Source organism: Salvelinus sp. IW2-2015, linkage group LG27, assembly GCF_002910315.2.
Source record: "Salvelinus sp. IW2-2015 linkage group LG27, ASM291031v2, whole genome shotgun sequence".
Taxonomy (NCBI): Eukaryota; Metazoa; Chordata; class Actinopteri; order Salmoniformes; family Salmonidae; genus Salvelinus; species Salvelinus sp. IW2-2015.
The window spans coordinates 37,031,591-37,046,001 of record NC_036867.1 but is presented as its reverse complement, the minus strand read 5'-3'; the positions used below and the strand labels follow the sequence as shown (position 1 = coordinate 37,046,001).

The following is a 14,411-nucleotide window of genomic DNA, read 5'->3' as shown; positions in this document are numbered from 1 at the left end:
GAATCTGTTTGTGTTGTCTTTTTCTTGTTGAGTACAATACAATTACTTGGAATTGATTCCTGACCTCAAAAATGCTTTGAAACCGGTTAGGGTGAGATGGGTTAAATGTACTCTTCCCACTGGGAACAGATGTAATTTTAACATTAGTTTTGATTTATATTTGTGTAGTGTGTATATACAGTGAAGTCTGAAGTTTACATACACCTTAGCCAAATACATTTAAACTCAGTTTTTCACAATTCCTGACATTTAATCCAAGTAAAAATGTCCCCGTCTTAGGTCAGTTAGGATCACCACTTTATTTTAAGAATGTGAAATGTCAGAATAATAGTAGAGAGAATTATTCCAAGTGGGTCAGAAGTTTACATACACTCAATTAGTATTTGGTAGCATTACCTTAAATTGTTTAACTTGGGTCAAATGTTTCGGATAGCCTTCCAAAAGCTTCCCACAATAAGTTGGGTGAATTTTGGCCCATTCCTCCTGACAGAGCAGGTGTAACTGAGTCAGGTTTGTAGCCTCCTTGCTCGCACACACTTTTTCAGTTCTGCCCACACATTTTCTATGGGATTGAGGTCAGGGCGTTGTCATGGCCACTCCAATACCTTGACTTTGTTGTCCTTAAGCCGTTTTGCCACAACTTTGGAAGTATGCTTGGGGTCATTGTCCATTTGGAAGACCCATTTGCGACCAAGCTTTAACTTCCTGACTGATGTCTTGAGATGTTGCTTCAATATACTCACATAATTTTCCTCCTCATGACGCCATCTATTTTGTGAAGTGCACCAGTCCCTCTGCAGCAAAGCACCCCCACAACATGATGCTGCCACCCCCGTGCTTCATGGTAGGGATGGTGTTCTTTGGCTTGCAAGCCTCCCCCTTTTCCCTCCAAACATAACGATGGTCATTGTGGCCAAACAGTTCTATTTTTGTTTCATCAGACCAGAGGACATTTCTCCAAAAAGTACGATCTTTGTTCTCATGTGCAGTTGCAAACCGTAGTCTGGCTTTTTTATGGTGGTTTGGAGCAGTGGCTTCTTCATTGCTGAGTGGCCTTTTAGGTTATGTCGATATAGGACATGTTTTACTGTGGATATAGATACTTTTGTACCGGTTTCCTCCAGCATCTTATCAAGTTCTTTGCTGTTGTTCTGGGTCTGATTTGCACTTTTCGCACCACAGCACGTTCATCTCTAGGAGACAGAAGGCGTCTCCTTCCTGAGCAGGATGACGGCTGCGTGGTCCCATGGTGTTTATACTTGCGTACTATTGTTTGTACAGATGAACGTGGTACCTTCAGGCGTTTGAAATTGCTCCCAAGGATGAACCAGACTTGTGGAGGTCTACAATAATTTCTTGGCTGATTTCTTTTGATTTTCCCATGATTGTCAAGCAAAGAGGCACTGAGTTTGAAGGTAGGCCTTGAAAATATTCCACAGGCACACCTCCAATTGACTAAAATGATGTCAATTAGCCTATCAGAAGCTTCTAAAAGCCATGAAATCATTTTCTGAAATATTCCAAGCTGTTTAAAAGCACAGTCAATTTAGTGTATGTAAACTTCTGACCCACTGGAATTGTGTACAGTGAATTATAAGTGAAATAATCTGTCTGTAAACAATTGTTAGAAAAATGACTTGTGTCATGCACAAGTAGATGTCCTAACCAACTTGCCAAAACTATAGTTTGTTAACAAGAAACTTGTGGAGTGGTTGAAAAATTTGTTTTAATGACTCCAACCTCAGTGTATGTAAACTTCCGACTTCAACTGTATACAATATATCTCACCGTCATTGGATTTAGGTTAAAAGTTGGGTGAAAAAAATTCAAAATTCCCTTACGTTTGTTAGGAATTGAAAACTGGTCAGTTGTAGAGAAATGCTTGATGCAAAATACAAGGTGAAACACTTCTATATTTAAAGGTTTAATAGACAAGACATATGCACATGGAAAGACAGAAATGTTAGACATATGCACATGGAAAGACAGAAATGTTCCTCTAAGAAGTTTGCAGCAAAGCTCTCCCCCTCCAGAGGAGAGGGCGGAACTAAATACTCTTGCRTTACCTGTTCTCTGTTTCACCTTTCCGTGTCAGGTGCCAAAGCATTAAATCAAGGCTGAGACCTTGGGGTTGAATAGACTATACAATTTAAACGTCTTAATGGCTTACGACACCCATGGTCGATTTTATGGCTCAGGGGCCCAGATACCAGTAACTAAGACCTGATTTATGGTGACCTCTGGCCTTACAGAGGGTACCTAGAGGCCAAATGTCAATAGGGAATAGTCATCCAAATATAGCATTCTTAGCACATTGATGACTTTTTAAAAATCTTATCTGTTTTCCACGTTGATCAGTCACCACCACATTTAATTTCTTTGTTGAAATGACATGGGAAACGGCGGTGATTCAACCAGTTGTTGCCCAGTAGATTACGTCCTCCCGTTTCCTCCTGTTCTGTCACAGGAAGAATTCTCAACAGGTTCTCTAAGGACATTGGCCAGCTGGATTCCATGTTACCGATTACCTTTGTTGACTTCAGTCAGGTAAGTGACTGCCTCTTCCTCAGAGATGGTAAGAGGTTGAATTATTATTGCTTAAATGTCACACCCTATTCTGTATAATTGTTCATCCCTCCAAAGTGTATAGCCCTAGAGGGGAAATTCTATGTATTTTGGCAGGCGGATATAGATTTCCCAATCCAGTATCTATATTCCATAAATCTTTTCTTCTCTTCATGTCTCCTGGGGTGTATCCGATTTTCCACAGTTGGTCCTGCAGAATATCGGCGTGGTGGCGGTGGCAGCGGCAGTCATGCCCTGGATCCTCATTCCTGTGGTTCCTCTACTCATCGTCTTCCTGTTCCTGAGGCGCTACTTCCTGCAGACGTCACGGGACGTCAAACGCCTGGAGTCCACCAGTGAGTGATAGGACTGACTGGGACAGTGAGGGGAGGCAAGGGACAAATGATAATTGTACATTTCCTCTATTAATGTGTATGATTTCCTTTTGTGTCTGCAGGCGTGTGTGTGTTGATGAATTTCCTGTGTTCTGCAGCTCGGAGTCCCGTCTTCTCCCACCTGTCCTCGTCCCTCCAAGGTCTGTGGACGATCCGAGCCTTCAGAGCCGAGGAGAGATTCCAGAACACCTTTGACGCTCATCAGGATCTGCACACAGAGTCCTGGTTCCTGTTCCTGGTCACCTCTCGCTGGTTCGCTCTCCGACTGGATGGAATCTGCGCGGCCTTTGTCACTGTCATTGCCTTCGGCTGCCTCTTCCTCAGAGATGGTAAGAGGATCAATTATTATTGCTTAAATGTCACACTCTATTCTGTATGTAGTGCACTTTTGACCAGTGCCTTAAGGGGCCCCTGATTCCATTACATAAGCTGTTACACAATGGTAGAAATCAATGTTGGTTATATATTATGACATAAAAAATGATGGAATTCAAGGTTGGATAATCTTTCTGCTCAAATTCTTTGGCTCATTGCCTGTTCCCTAACAACAATTGATATTACACTTGGGGCCAAACAGTTTTCCAAGCTATGTCAAGAAACATAATTAATAAGGAAATAAAATAAATCCCTTCCCAACAATGCAGAGATAACATAGAGAAATGTTAGAAAAGTATATAACACAAGTAATAATTAAAACATAATGATAACATAATGAATTAAAACATTTTGCTGCCAACTTTACTTTACTTTGCTAGCTGACAACTTTACGTTTTTTGTTTTGTTTTTGTTTTTAATTACCGTTTATATTTTTAGTTTTTCCATCGCAACTTTTTTCCCTCATTCAACTTTTTCACTCCGGACGCTTTATCTGGACATGGTTCGTCAACACCTTCAACAGCCGAAGCTAAGTAGTAACATTAACATGATGTCTTCTAATTGCAGTCGCTGTACTCATAATATACAGGAGAACGATCGCCTTACGGCGAGAATAGCTGTGCTACAAGCCCAGCTTCAGACGCAATCGTTAGGCAAGGGTAATTTCAGTGTAGGAAAGGAAGAAACAGCGTCTGTGCCACCAGTAAGTACAGATAGTAACGTTAGTATAAATCCCCTCGCATGGTCCCCGCAGCCGGACAACTTTCTCATGGCTTCTGGAGGGAAATGCTGTTGGAATGCTCAAGCGGTGTCGCTCATTCAGCCGACAGAAACTTTCAACCGGTTCTCCCCATTATGTAGCGAGTCGGAGTCTGAGTCTGAGTCTTCTCTTGTCTCTACTCCTCCCGTTACGGGGTCTGAGACGCCGAAGGCTCCCACCATTAGCTCTGACAAATTGAAAACCCTAGTCATTGGCGACTCCATTACCCGCAGTATTAGACTTAAAGCGAATCACCCAGCGATCATACACTGTTTACCAGGGGGCAGGGCTACCGACGTTAAGGCTAATCTAAAGATGGTGCTGGCTAAAGCTAAATCTGGCGAGTGTAGAGAGTATAGAGATATTGTTATCCACGTCGGCACCAACGATGTTAGGATGAAACAGTCAAACAGCGGGACAGCAAACAGCGGGAGGCAGGGCTTTCTCCTATAGATCTCAATTTTTTTATGGAAAGTCTGCCTACCCATGTGAGAGACGCAGACTCGTTCTCAACCTTTAAGTCTTTACTGAAGACTTATCTCTTCAGTAGGTCATATGATTGAGTGTAGTCTGGCCCAGGAGTGTGAAGGTGAACGGAAAGGTCTGGAGCAACGAACCGCGCTGCTGTCTCTGCCAGGCCGGTTCCCTCTCTCCACTGGGATTCTCTGCCTCTAACCTGTTACAGGGGCTGAGTCACTGGCTTGCTGGTGTCTTTCATGCCGTCCTAGGGGGTGCGTCACTTGGTGGTTGAGTTACTGACGTGATCTTCCTGTCTGGGTTGGCGCCCCCTTGGTTTGTGCTGTGGTGGGACTTTGTGGGCTATACTCGCCTTGTCTCAGGATTGTAAGTTGGTGGTTGAGGATTTCCCTCTAGTGGTGCGGGGGCTGTGCTTTGGAAGTGGGTGGGGTTATATCCTTCCTGTTTGGCCTGTCCGGGGGTTTCTTCGGATGGGCCACAGTGTCTCCTGACCGCTCCTGTCTCAGCCTCCAGTATTTATGCTGCAGTAGTTTATGTGTCGGGGGCTAGGGTCAGTTGGTTACCTGGAGACTTCCTGTCTTATCCAGTGTCCTGTGTGAATTTAAGTATGCTCTCTCTTTACTTCTCGTTCTCTTTTTCTTCTGAGAACCTGAGCCTAGACCTACGTCAGGACTACCGGCATGATGACACCTTGCTGTCCCCAGTCCGCTGGCCTTGCTGCTATTCCAGTTTCAACTGTTCTGCTGCGGTTACGGAACCCTACCTGTCCCAGACCTGCTGTTTTCAACTCTTAATGATCGGCTATGAAAAGCAACTGAGATTTATTCCTGATTATTATTTGACCATGCTTGTCATTATGAACATTTTGAAAATCTTGGCTCTCTCTAATTTTCTCCTTCTCTCTTTCTTCTCTCGGAGGACCTGGGCCCTAGGACCATGCGTCGGGACTGCCGCCCGTGGTACTCCTTGCTGTCCCCGTCCGCCTGGCCTTGCTGCTATTCCAGTTTCAGCTGTTCTGCTGCGGTTATGGAACCGCCACCTGTCCCAGACCTGTTGTTTTCACATCTTGATGATCGGCTATGAAAAGCCAACTGAAATTATTCATGATTATTATTTGACATGCTTGTCACTTATGAACATTTTTGAACATCTTGCATAGTTCTGTTATAATCTCCATCCGGCACAGCCAGAAGAGGACTGGCCACCCCTCATAGCCTGGTTCCTCTCTAGGTTTCTTCCTAGGTTTTGGCCTTTCTAGGGAGTTTTTCCTAGCCACCGTGCTTCTACACCTGCATTACTAGCTGTTTGGGGTTTTAGGCTGGGTGTCTGTACAGCACTTCGAGATATTAGCTGATGTACGAAGGGCTATATAAAATAAAATTGATTGATTGATAACTTGGCTATATACACGCGGTACCAGTACCGAGTCGATGTGCAGGGGTACGAGGTAATTGAGGTAGATATGTACAAATAACTAGGAATAAAGTGACTAGGCAACAGGATAGATAAACAGTAGCAGCAACGTATGTGATGAGTCAAAGAACTTGTGCAAAAAGGGTCAATGCAGATAGTTAAATAGTTAACCAAATAGCTACCCGGACTAACTATTTAGCAGTCATGGCTTGAGGTAGAAGCTGTTCAATGGTCTGTTAGTCCCAGCATCGTTAGTGCTTGTCGTGCGATAGCAGAAAGAACAGTCTATGACAGTGTCTTTGACAATTTTTAGGGCCTTCCTCTAACACCGCCTAGTATAGAGGTCCTGGGGGGCAGGGAGTTCGGCCCCAGTGATGTACTTGGCCGTACACACTACCCTCTGTAGCACCTTGCAATTGGAAGCCAATGCAGCTGCCTTACCAAGCAGTGATGCAGTCAGTCAAGATGCTCTCAATGGTGCAGCTGTAGAACTTGAGGATCTGAGGACCCATGCTAAATCATTTCAGCCTCCTAAGGGAGAGGCATGGTTGTGCCCTCTTCACAACTGTGTCGGTGTTTGGACCATGATAGATCCTTAGTGATGTGGACAACAAGGAACTTAACTCTCGACCCGCTCCACTACAGCTCTGTCGATGGGGGCATGCTCGGCCCTCCGTTTCCTGAAGTCTACGATCAAGTCCTTTGTCTTGCTGATGTTTAGGGAGAGGCTGTTGTCCTGGCACCACACTGCCAGGTCTCTAACCTCCTCCCTATAGGCTGTCTCATCTTTGTCTGTGATCAGGCCTACCACCGTTGTGTTTTCAGCAAACTTAATGATGGTGTTGAAGTCATGAGCGGCCACACAGTCATTGGTGAACAGGGCGTACAGGAGGGGACTAAGCACGCACCCCTGAGAAGCCCCCATGCTGAGGGGCAGTGGGTTGGATGGGTTGTTGCCTACCCTCATCACCTGGGGGCGGCCTGTCAGGGAGTCCAGTTGCAGAGTGAGGTGTTCAGTCCCAGGGTCCTTAGCTTAGTGATGAGCTTGGAGGGCATTATAGTGTTGAGCACTGAGCTCTAGTTAATTTAAATCATTCTCACATAGGTGTTCCTCTTGTCCAGGTGGGAGAGGGCAGTCTGAAGTGCAATAGAGATTGCGTCATCTGTGGATCTGTTGGGGTGGTATGCGAATTGGATGGGTACAGGGTGTCTGGGATGATGGTGTTGATGTGAGCCATTACCAGCTTTTTAAAGCATTTAAGGCTACAGATGTGAGTGCTACGGGGAAATAGTCATTCAGACAGGTTACCATGGCGTTCTTTGGTACAGGGACTATGCTGGTCTGATTTGAAATGTAAGTATTACAGACTAGGTCAGGGAGGGGTTGAAAATATCAGTTAAGACACTTGCCAGCATAAACTCTTGAGTACACATGGTAATCCATCTGGTCCTGCGGCCTTGTGAATATTAACCTGTTTAAAGTTCTTACTCACGTCGGCTACGGAGTGCGTGATCATACAGTTGTCTGGAACAACTAGTGCTCTCATGCATGATTCAGTGTTGCTAGCCTCGAAGCGAGCATTGAAGGCATTTAGCTCATCTGGTAGGCTTACGTCACTGGGCAGCTCGCAGCTGGGTTTCCCTTTGTAATCCGTGATCGTTTGCAAGCCCTGCCACATCCGACGGGTGCCAGAGGATTCGATCTTAGTGCTGTATTGACGCTTTGCCTGTTTTATGGCTCATCTGAGGTCATAGCGGAATTTCTTATAAGCGTCCGGATTTGTGTCCGTCTCCTTGAAAGCGGCAGCTCTAGCCTTTATCTCAGTGCGGATGTTGCCTGTAATCCATGGCTTCTGGTTGATGACTTGCTATGTAGCCAATTAATTGAGTAAATGTTCTTATCTGTTCTAATCAGGGCTGGAGGCYGGAGCTGTGGGTTTGGTGTTGTCCTACGCTGTCACCCTTCTTGGGAACTTCCAATGGACCATTCGTCAGAGTGCAGAGATGGAGAACATGGTAAGATCACATCAAAGTCCTAACTCTGGTATTGTCCATCCCTCTGCTCCCCAGGCCCTTTTACAATATGTGAAGGATTTTACCTGGGAATGAATATCCACAGAGAAAATAATCAAACCCAGAGATCTGCGCCAGTGACCTGTAGAAATAAGATTAATTGTAATCAAAGGGTTTTAATTGCATCCTGTAATTCAGGAATGTTCCGCTGAAACAGCTGACTTAAGAAAACAGGGTGAGGATTATTGAAGTTCTGTAAAGTTTTATAATTTAGAATACTATCATAAGACCAAGGTTAACCACGTTCCCAGTCTCAGAGTGGGCTGGTAGACGAGATTAGAACCAAGTTTGTTTAATTGATATGGTAATGTATTCACCGTCCTCAGATGACATCAGTAGAGAGGGTGGTGGAATACACAGAGCTGGAGAGTGAAGCACCCTGGGAAACCCAGAAACATCCTCCTCCTGAGTGGCCAAGCCAAGGCCTCATCACCTTTGACCGGGTCAGCTTCTCCTACAGCTCAGACGGACCTGTGGTCCTGAAGGACATGAAGGCCATGTTCAGGCCCAAAGAGAAGGTTGGCATCGTGGGCAGGACYGGTGCGGGGAAAAGCTCCCTGGTATCGGCGCTCTTCCGCCTGGCAGAGCCAGAGGGCAGGATCTACATCGATGGAGTTTTGACTTCCGAGATCGGCCTTCATGACCTGCGCCAGAAGATGTCCATCATACCTCAGGTACGGTGCATTCGGGAAAGAATTCAGACCCCTTCACTTTTTCCACATTTTGGTACGTTACAGCCTTATTCTAAAATGGATTAAATCATTTCCCCCCCTCCATCTACACACAATACCCTATAATGAAGCAAAAACTGTCAGACATTTTTGCAAATTTATATAAAAAAAAAAAAAAACTGAAATATGACATTTGCATAAGTATTCAGACCCTCTACTCAGTACTTTGTTGAAGCACCTTTGGCAGCGATTACAGCCGCAAGTCTAATTGGGTATGATGCTACAAGCTTGGCACAACTGTATTTTGGGAGTTTCTCCCATTCTTCTCTGCAGACGCTCTCAAGCTGTCAGGTTGGATGGGAAGCGTCGCTGCACAGCTATTTCCAGTTCTCTCCAGAGATGTTAGATCCGGTTCAAGTTCGGGGTCTGGCTGGGCCACTCAAGGACATTGAGACTTGTCCTGAAAACACTCCTGCACTGTCTTGGCTGTGTGCTTAGGGTCGTTGTTGTGTTGGAAGGTGAACCTTCGCCCTAGTCTGAGGTCCTGAGCGCTCTGGAACAGGTTTTCATCAAGGATCTCTCTGTGCTTTGCTCCATTCATCTTTCCCTTGATCCTGACTAGTCTCCCAGTCCCTGCCACTCGAAAAACATCCCCACAGCATGCTGCCACCAACATGCTTCACTGTAGGGATGGTGCCAGGTTTCGTCCAGACGTGACACTTGGCATTCAGGCCAAAGAGTCTAATCTTGGTTTCATAAGACCAGAGAATCTTGTGCCCCATGGTCTGAGAGTCCTTTAGGTGTCTCTTGGCAAACTCCAAGTCGGCTTTCATGTGTCTTTTACTGAGGAGTGGCTTCCATCTGGCCACTCTTAAAATAAAGCCCTTGTTGGTGGAGTGCTGCAGAGATGGTTGTCCTTCTGGAAGGTTCTCCCATCTCCACAGAGGAACTCTGGAGCTCTGTCAGACTGACCATCTGGTTCTTGGTCACCTCCCTGACCAAGGCCATTGTCCCGATTGCTCAATTTGGCCAGACGGCCAGTTCTAGGAAGAGTCTTGGTGGTTCCAAACTTCTTCCATTTCAGAATGATAGAGGCCACTGTATTCTTGGGGACCTTCAAAGCTGCATAAATGTTTTGGTCCCCTTCCCCAGCTCTGTGCCTCGACAATCCTAATGGACAATTCCTTCGACCTCATAGCTTGGTTTTAGCTCTGACATGCACCGTTAACTGTGGGACCTTATACAGACAGGTGTTTGCCTTTCCAAATCATGTCCAATCATTGGAATTTACCACAGATGGACTCCAATCAAGTTGTAGAAACATGTCAAGGATGGTAAATGGAAACAGGATGCACCCGAGCTCAATTTCGAGTCTCATAGCAAAGGGTCTGAATAAGGTACAGTACCAGTCAAAAGTTTGGACAGACCTACTCATTCCAGTGTTTTTCTTTATTMGTAGTATTTTCTACATTGTAGAATAATAGTGAAGAGAAACTTTGAAATAACACATTTGGATTCATGTAGTAACCAAAAACGTGTTAAACAAATCAAAATATGTTATTCTTCTAAAGAAGCCACCTTTTGCCTTGATGACAGCTTTGCACAGTCTTGGCATTCTCTCAACCAGCTTCATGAGGTAGTCACCTGGAACCGGATCTAACATAACAGGTGTGCCTTAACAGTTCATTTTTGGAATTCCTTTCCTTCTTAATGCGTTTGAGTAGTAAACAGAAGGTAGCCCTATTTGGTAAAAGACCAAGTCCATATTATGGCAAGAACAGCTCAAATAAGCAAAGAGAAACGACAGTCCATCATTACTTTAAGACATGAAGGTCAGTCAATCCAGAAAATGTGAAGAATTTTGAAAGTTTCTTCAAGTGCAGTCGCAAAAACCATCAAGCGCTATGAATAAACTGGCTCTCATGAGGATCGCCACAGGAAAGGAAGACCCAGAGTTACCTCTTCTGCAGAAGATAAGTTCACTAGAGTTAACTACACTTCAGATTGCAGCCCAAATAAATGCTTCAGAGTTCAAGTAAGACACATCAACATCAACTGTTCAGAGGAGACTGCGTGAATTAGGACTTCGTGGTCAAATTGCTGCAAAGAAACCACTACTAAAAGGACACCAATACGAAGAAGAGACTTGCTTGGGCCAAGAAACACGAGCAATAGACATTAGACCGGTGGAAATCAGTCCTTTGATCTGATGAGTCCAAATGTGAGATTTTTGGTTTCAACCGGCGTGTCCTTGGGAGACGCAGAGTAGTTGAACGGATGATCTCCGCATGCGTGGTTCCCACCGTGAAGCATGGAGGTGGTGGTGTGGGGGTGCTTTGCTGGTGACACTGTCAGGGATTTACTTAGAATTGAAGGCACACTTAACCAGTACGTCTACCACAGCATTCTGCAGTGATACGCCATCCCATCTGGTTTGCGCTTAGTGGGACTATCAATTGTTTTTCAACAGGACAATGGCACAACATACACCTCCAGGCTGTGTAAGGGCTATTTGACCAAGGAGAGTGATGGAGTGCTGCATCAGATGACCTGGCCTCCACAATCACCCGACCTCAAACCAATTTAGATGGTTTTGGATGAGTTGAACCGCAGAGTGAAGGAAAAGCAGCCAACAAGTGCTCAGCATATGTGGGAACTCCTTCAAGACTGTTGGAAAAGAATTCCACATGAACCTAGTTGAGAGAATGCCAAGAGTGTCCAAATCGATCAAAGGCAAAGGATGGCTACTTCAAAAAATCTCAAATATTTTCATTTGTTTAACACTTTTTGGGTTACTACATGATTCCAAATGTGTTATTTCATAGTTTGTTTTCACTATAGAAAATAGTAAAAATAAAGAAAACCCTTGCATAAGTAGGTGTGTCCAAACTTTTGACTGGTACAGTATATCATTTTTTTTGTTTGCAAAAATGTCTAAACTTGTTTTCGCTTTGTCATTATGGGTATTGTGTGCAGATGGATGAGGAAAACAATTTAATCCATTTTAGATTAAGGCTGTAACGCAACAAAATGTGYAAAAATTCAAGGGGTCTGAATACTTTCCAAATGTACTGTAGCTACAGTGGGAGGATCTTCTGTGGCTGCTCTGTCCCTCAGTCCTTCTCTTTTCAGATATGGCTCTGTTAGAGCTTATTACATTTTTCTGTTTGTGGCCCCTCTGTTCTGCAGGACCCAGTGCTTTTCACCGGCACCATGAGGAAGAACCTGGACCCTTTCAGCCAGCACACAGACGAGGACCTGTGGAACGCTCTCCAAGAGGTACTGCGCCTCAGACTCCTATTGATACAGTAACGAGATATTAACCTGTATGTAAATGTGTGTGAGTATGTGTGCTTTTGGTGGCATCGGGGTCTTACTCCAGTAACTGTTTCCTCTCCAGGTCCAGCTGAAGTCTGTTGTGGAGGAGCTGCCCAATAAGATGGAGACGGTTCTGGCCGAGTCGGGCTCCAACTTCAGTGTGGGTCAGAGGCAGCTGGTCTGTCTGGCCCGAGCTGTCCTGAGGAAGAACCGCATCCTCATCATCGACGAGGCTACGGCCAACGTGGACCCCAGGTACAGAGCTGCCTCACACACACACTGTCTGTCCTTTAGAGCTGATCAGCAGAGGCAGCTGAAATGCTTTACGACTGGGAGGCATCTAGTAGTCAAGCAAAGCGTGATGGAGTTTCTTTATCTTGGTTGAGTCTCTTTCCTGAACTGTGTCTTGGCTCTGTAGAACAGACGAGCTGATCCAGAAGACAATACGAGACAAATTCAGGGAATGCACCGTGCTCACCATCGCCCACCGCCTCAACACCATCATAGACAGTGACCGCATCCTGGTGAGAGCTCTTACCTTCAAGTAGATCAAATCTGTCTCACACACAAGATAAAAATGAGAGGGGGGGCTTTAAACTTACTCCTGAAAGTTGTAATAGTAGAATGCAATTTTGAAATTGGGTAGGGCATCAGCAGTTATCCTTGTTGTGTCAGTCATTGCAGACCTTAGAGAGCTATTTATAACGTGTCAGAAATGTCCAATTCAACTAGGCCATGTCAGCTAACATTCTTTTGCCTATTGATTTTGTTGTAATGTTTGAGTTTTAAAATGGCAAAAAAAAATCTCCATTCCATGGCAAAATGTATAGAATTGCAGGAAATAAGCTTTAAACCTGCAACATGTTCTCTCTGCCAAGAGGGGTGTGAACAGTTTGTGTCATGAACAGTGCTTGTGCCCACAGAAACAGACAGGGGGCACCAGATGTTTCCCAATGCTGGAAAGGGGCCTGAGTGAAACTGCTTGGGAACCCCATAGAATTTCAGTCCAGCCAGGTTGACTTACTGACCTTTGACCCTGCCTTCAGGTGCTAGGAGCTGGTATGATCCAGGAGTTTGACGAGCCGTACGTCCTGCTTCAGAACCAGGAAAGTGCCCTCTACAGGACAGTCCAGCAGACGGGCAAGGCTGAGGCAGCTGCCCTGCTTGAATCAGCCAAACAGGTGAGCACTAACACTGCATCCCAACCCAGCGCACACATTCTCTCAACTTAATGTCTTTAGTTTAATCAATGCACTAACAATTTATTCAAGAGTTTGGCCAGAAAATCTGTATAATTTGTTAATCATTTATTCCATCATTGCCATGGCTAATGACTTGACTGGTATATTAGACTTATGGTGAATTCTGATAGCCCAACTGAAAATGTCTACCAAGTCACTGACACAGTTCACAATATTTTCATTCAGGCGTATATGAACAACGGCAACAGCCATGGTCCAAAAATGGCCTTCTTTGAGACGGTTGTGTGACGGTGCAGGGACTTGACGAGCAGAAAGAGATATGTGATATCTGCCCAATTTATATATTTTTTCCCARTAATTGGTCTTTTAACCAATCATATCAGATCTTTTCACATCACTCTGGCTGTGTAAACGCAGGCAGAGTAATTTTAATGGTAAGTTGTTGATTACTTGTTTTCATGCAAAATCAGGAAAGATTTCTGGAACTGACTTTAATATGCAGTGCTTTATCAGTTTTTTTTATTTAAATAAGGAAGCAAAATGTATTTCCTTATTGACACTTTGCTGATGTGTGTTGCATCTTTAATAGTACTTCCATTGACAATCATAAGAAGAGTGTTACAACAATGGAAGTAGCATTGCATTTTCATACTTTGTGCCTCAATCTTTGACTCTTTGAACTGCTGCTACTCCTATTGATTTATTCTACTGCACAGTATCCTGACATCATGCTGCACTGTTTATGCAATCACTTTACTGGGCAATGGAACTAATTGGCGTGTGTATTCATATACGTGCAATAGAAAATTACACTTCACCATTGTACGCACATGAAAAGACATGCTGTCATTATGCTATAAGGGATTCAGGGATTTTCATGACCAAAGTGAGTAACCCATGTATGTCTCACATTGTTTGCATGAGTGAAAGCTGTGTGATGGACAATCTAGATCATTTAAAAGCAGGAATACCTACCCGTCAATGTGAAAATGCATTGKWCTTTGACTTATTCCCTAATGCAGCAGTATAGAGACCTTGACTTTAGATTTAGAAAATGTATAATTTTGATTCCATTGGTTTTGCTTTAAAAAAATGTTTTGTAGTGGATGTAAAATTAAATTGTTTTCCCAAAGGTATTGTTATATGTACCTATAGCAATATA

At 44.3% G+C, this 14,411-nt stretch overlaps 1 protein-coding gene across 1 annotated transcript in view; it reads left to right on the top strand.

Annotated features, from left to right (window-relative positions):
* The window catches only part of LOC111953637 (ATP-binding cassette sub-family C member 4-like), a 46,401-nt gene extending 32,286 nt beyond the window's left edge, over positions 1-14,115 (top strand). Inside the window, exons 20-29 of the mRNA XM_023973040.1 lie at positions 2,468-2,547; positions 2,771-2,921; positions 3,059-3,289; positions 7,901-8,001; positions 8,385-8,732; positions 11,919-12,008; positions 12,130-12,302; positions 12,466-12,571; positions 13,094-13,228; positions 13,475-14,115. Of these exons, the coding sequence (XP_023828808.1) occupies positions 2,468-2,547; positions 2,771-2,921; positions 3,059-3,289; positions 7,901-8,001; positions 8,385-8,732; positions 11,919-12,008; positions 12,130-12,302; positions 12,466-12,571; positions 13,094-13,228; positions 13,475-13,537 (1,478 nt within the window). The 3' untranslated portion in view covers positions 13,538-14,115. The remainder of the gene's footprint in view (positions 1-2,467; positions 2,548-2,770; positions 2,922-3,058; positions 3,290-7,900; positions 8,002-8,384; positions 8,733-11,918; positions 12,009-12,129; positions 12,303-12,465; positions 12,572-13,093; positions 13,229-13,474) is intronic.
* Positions 14,116-14,411: the final 296 nt, after the last annotated feature.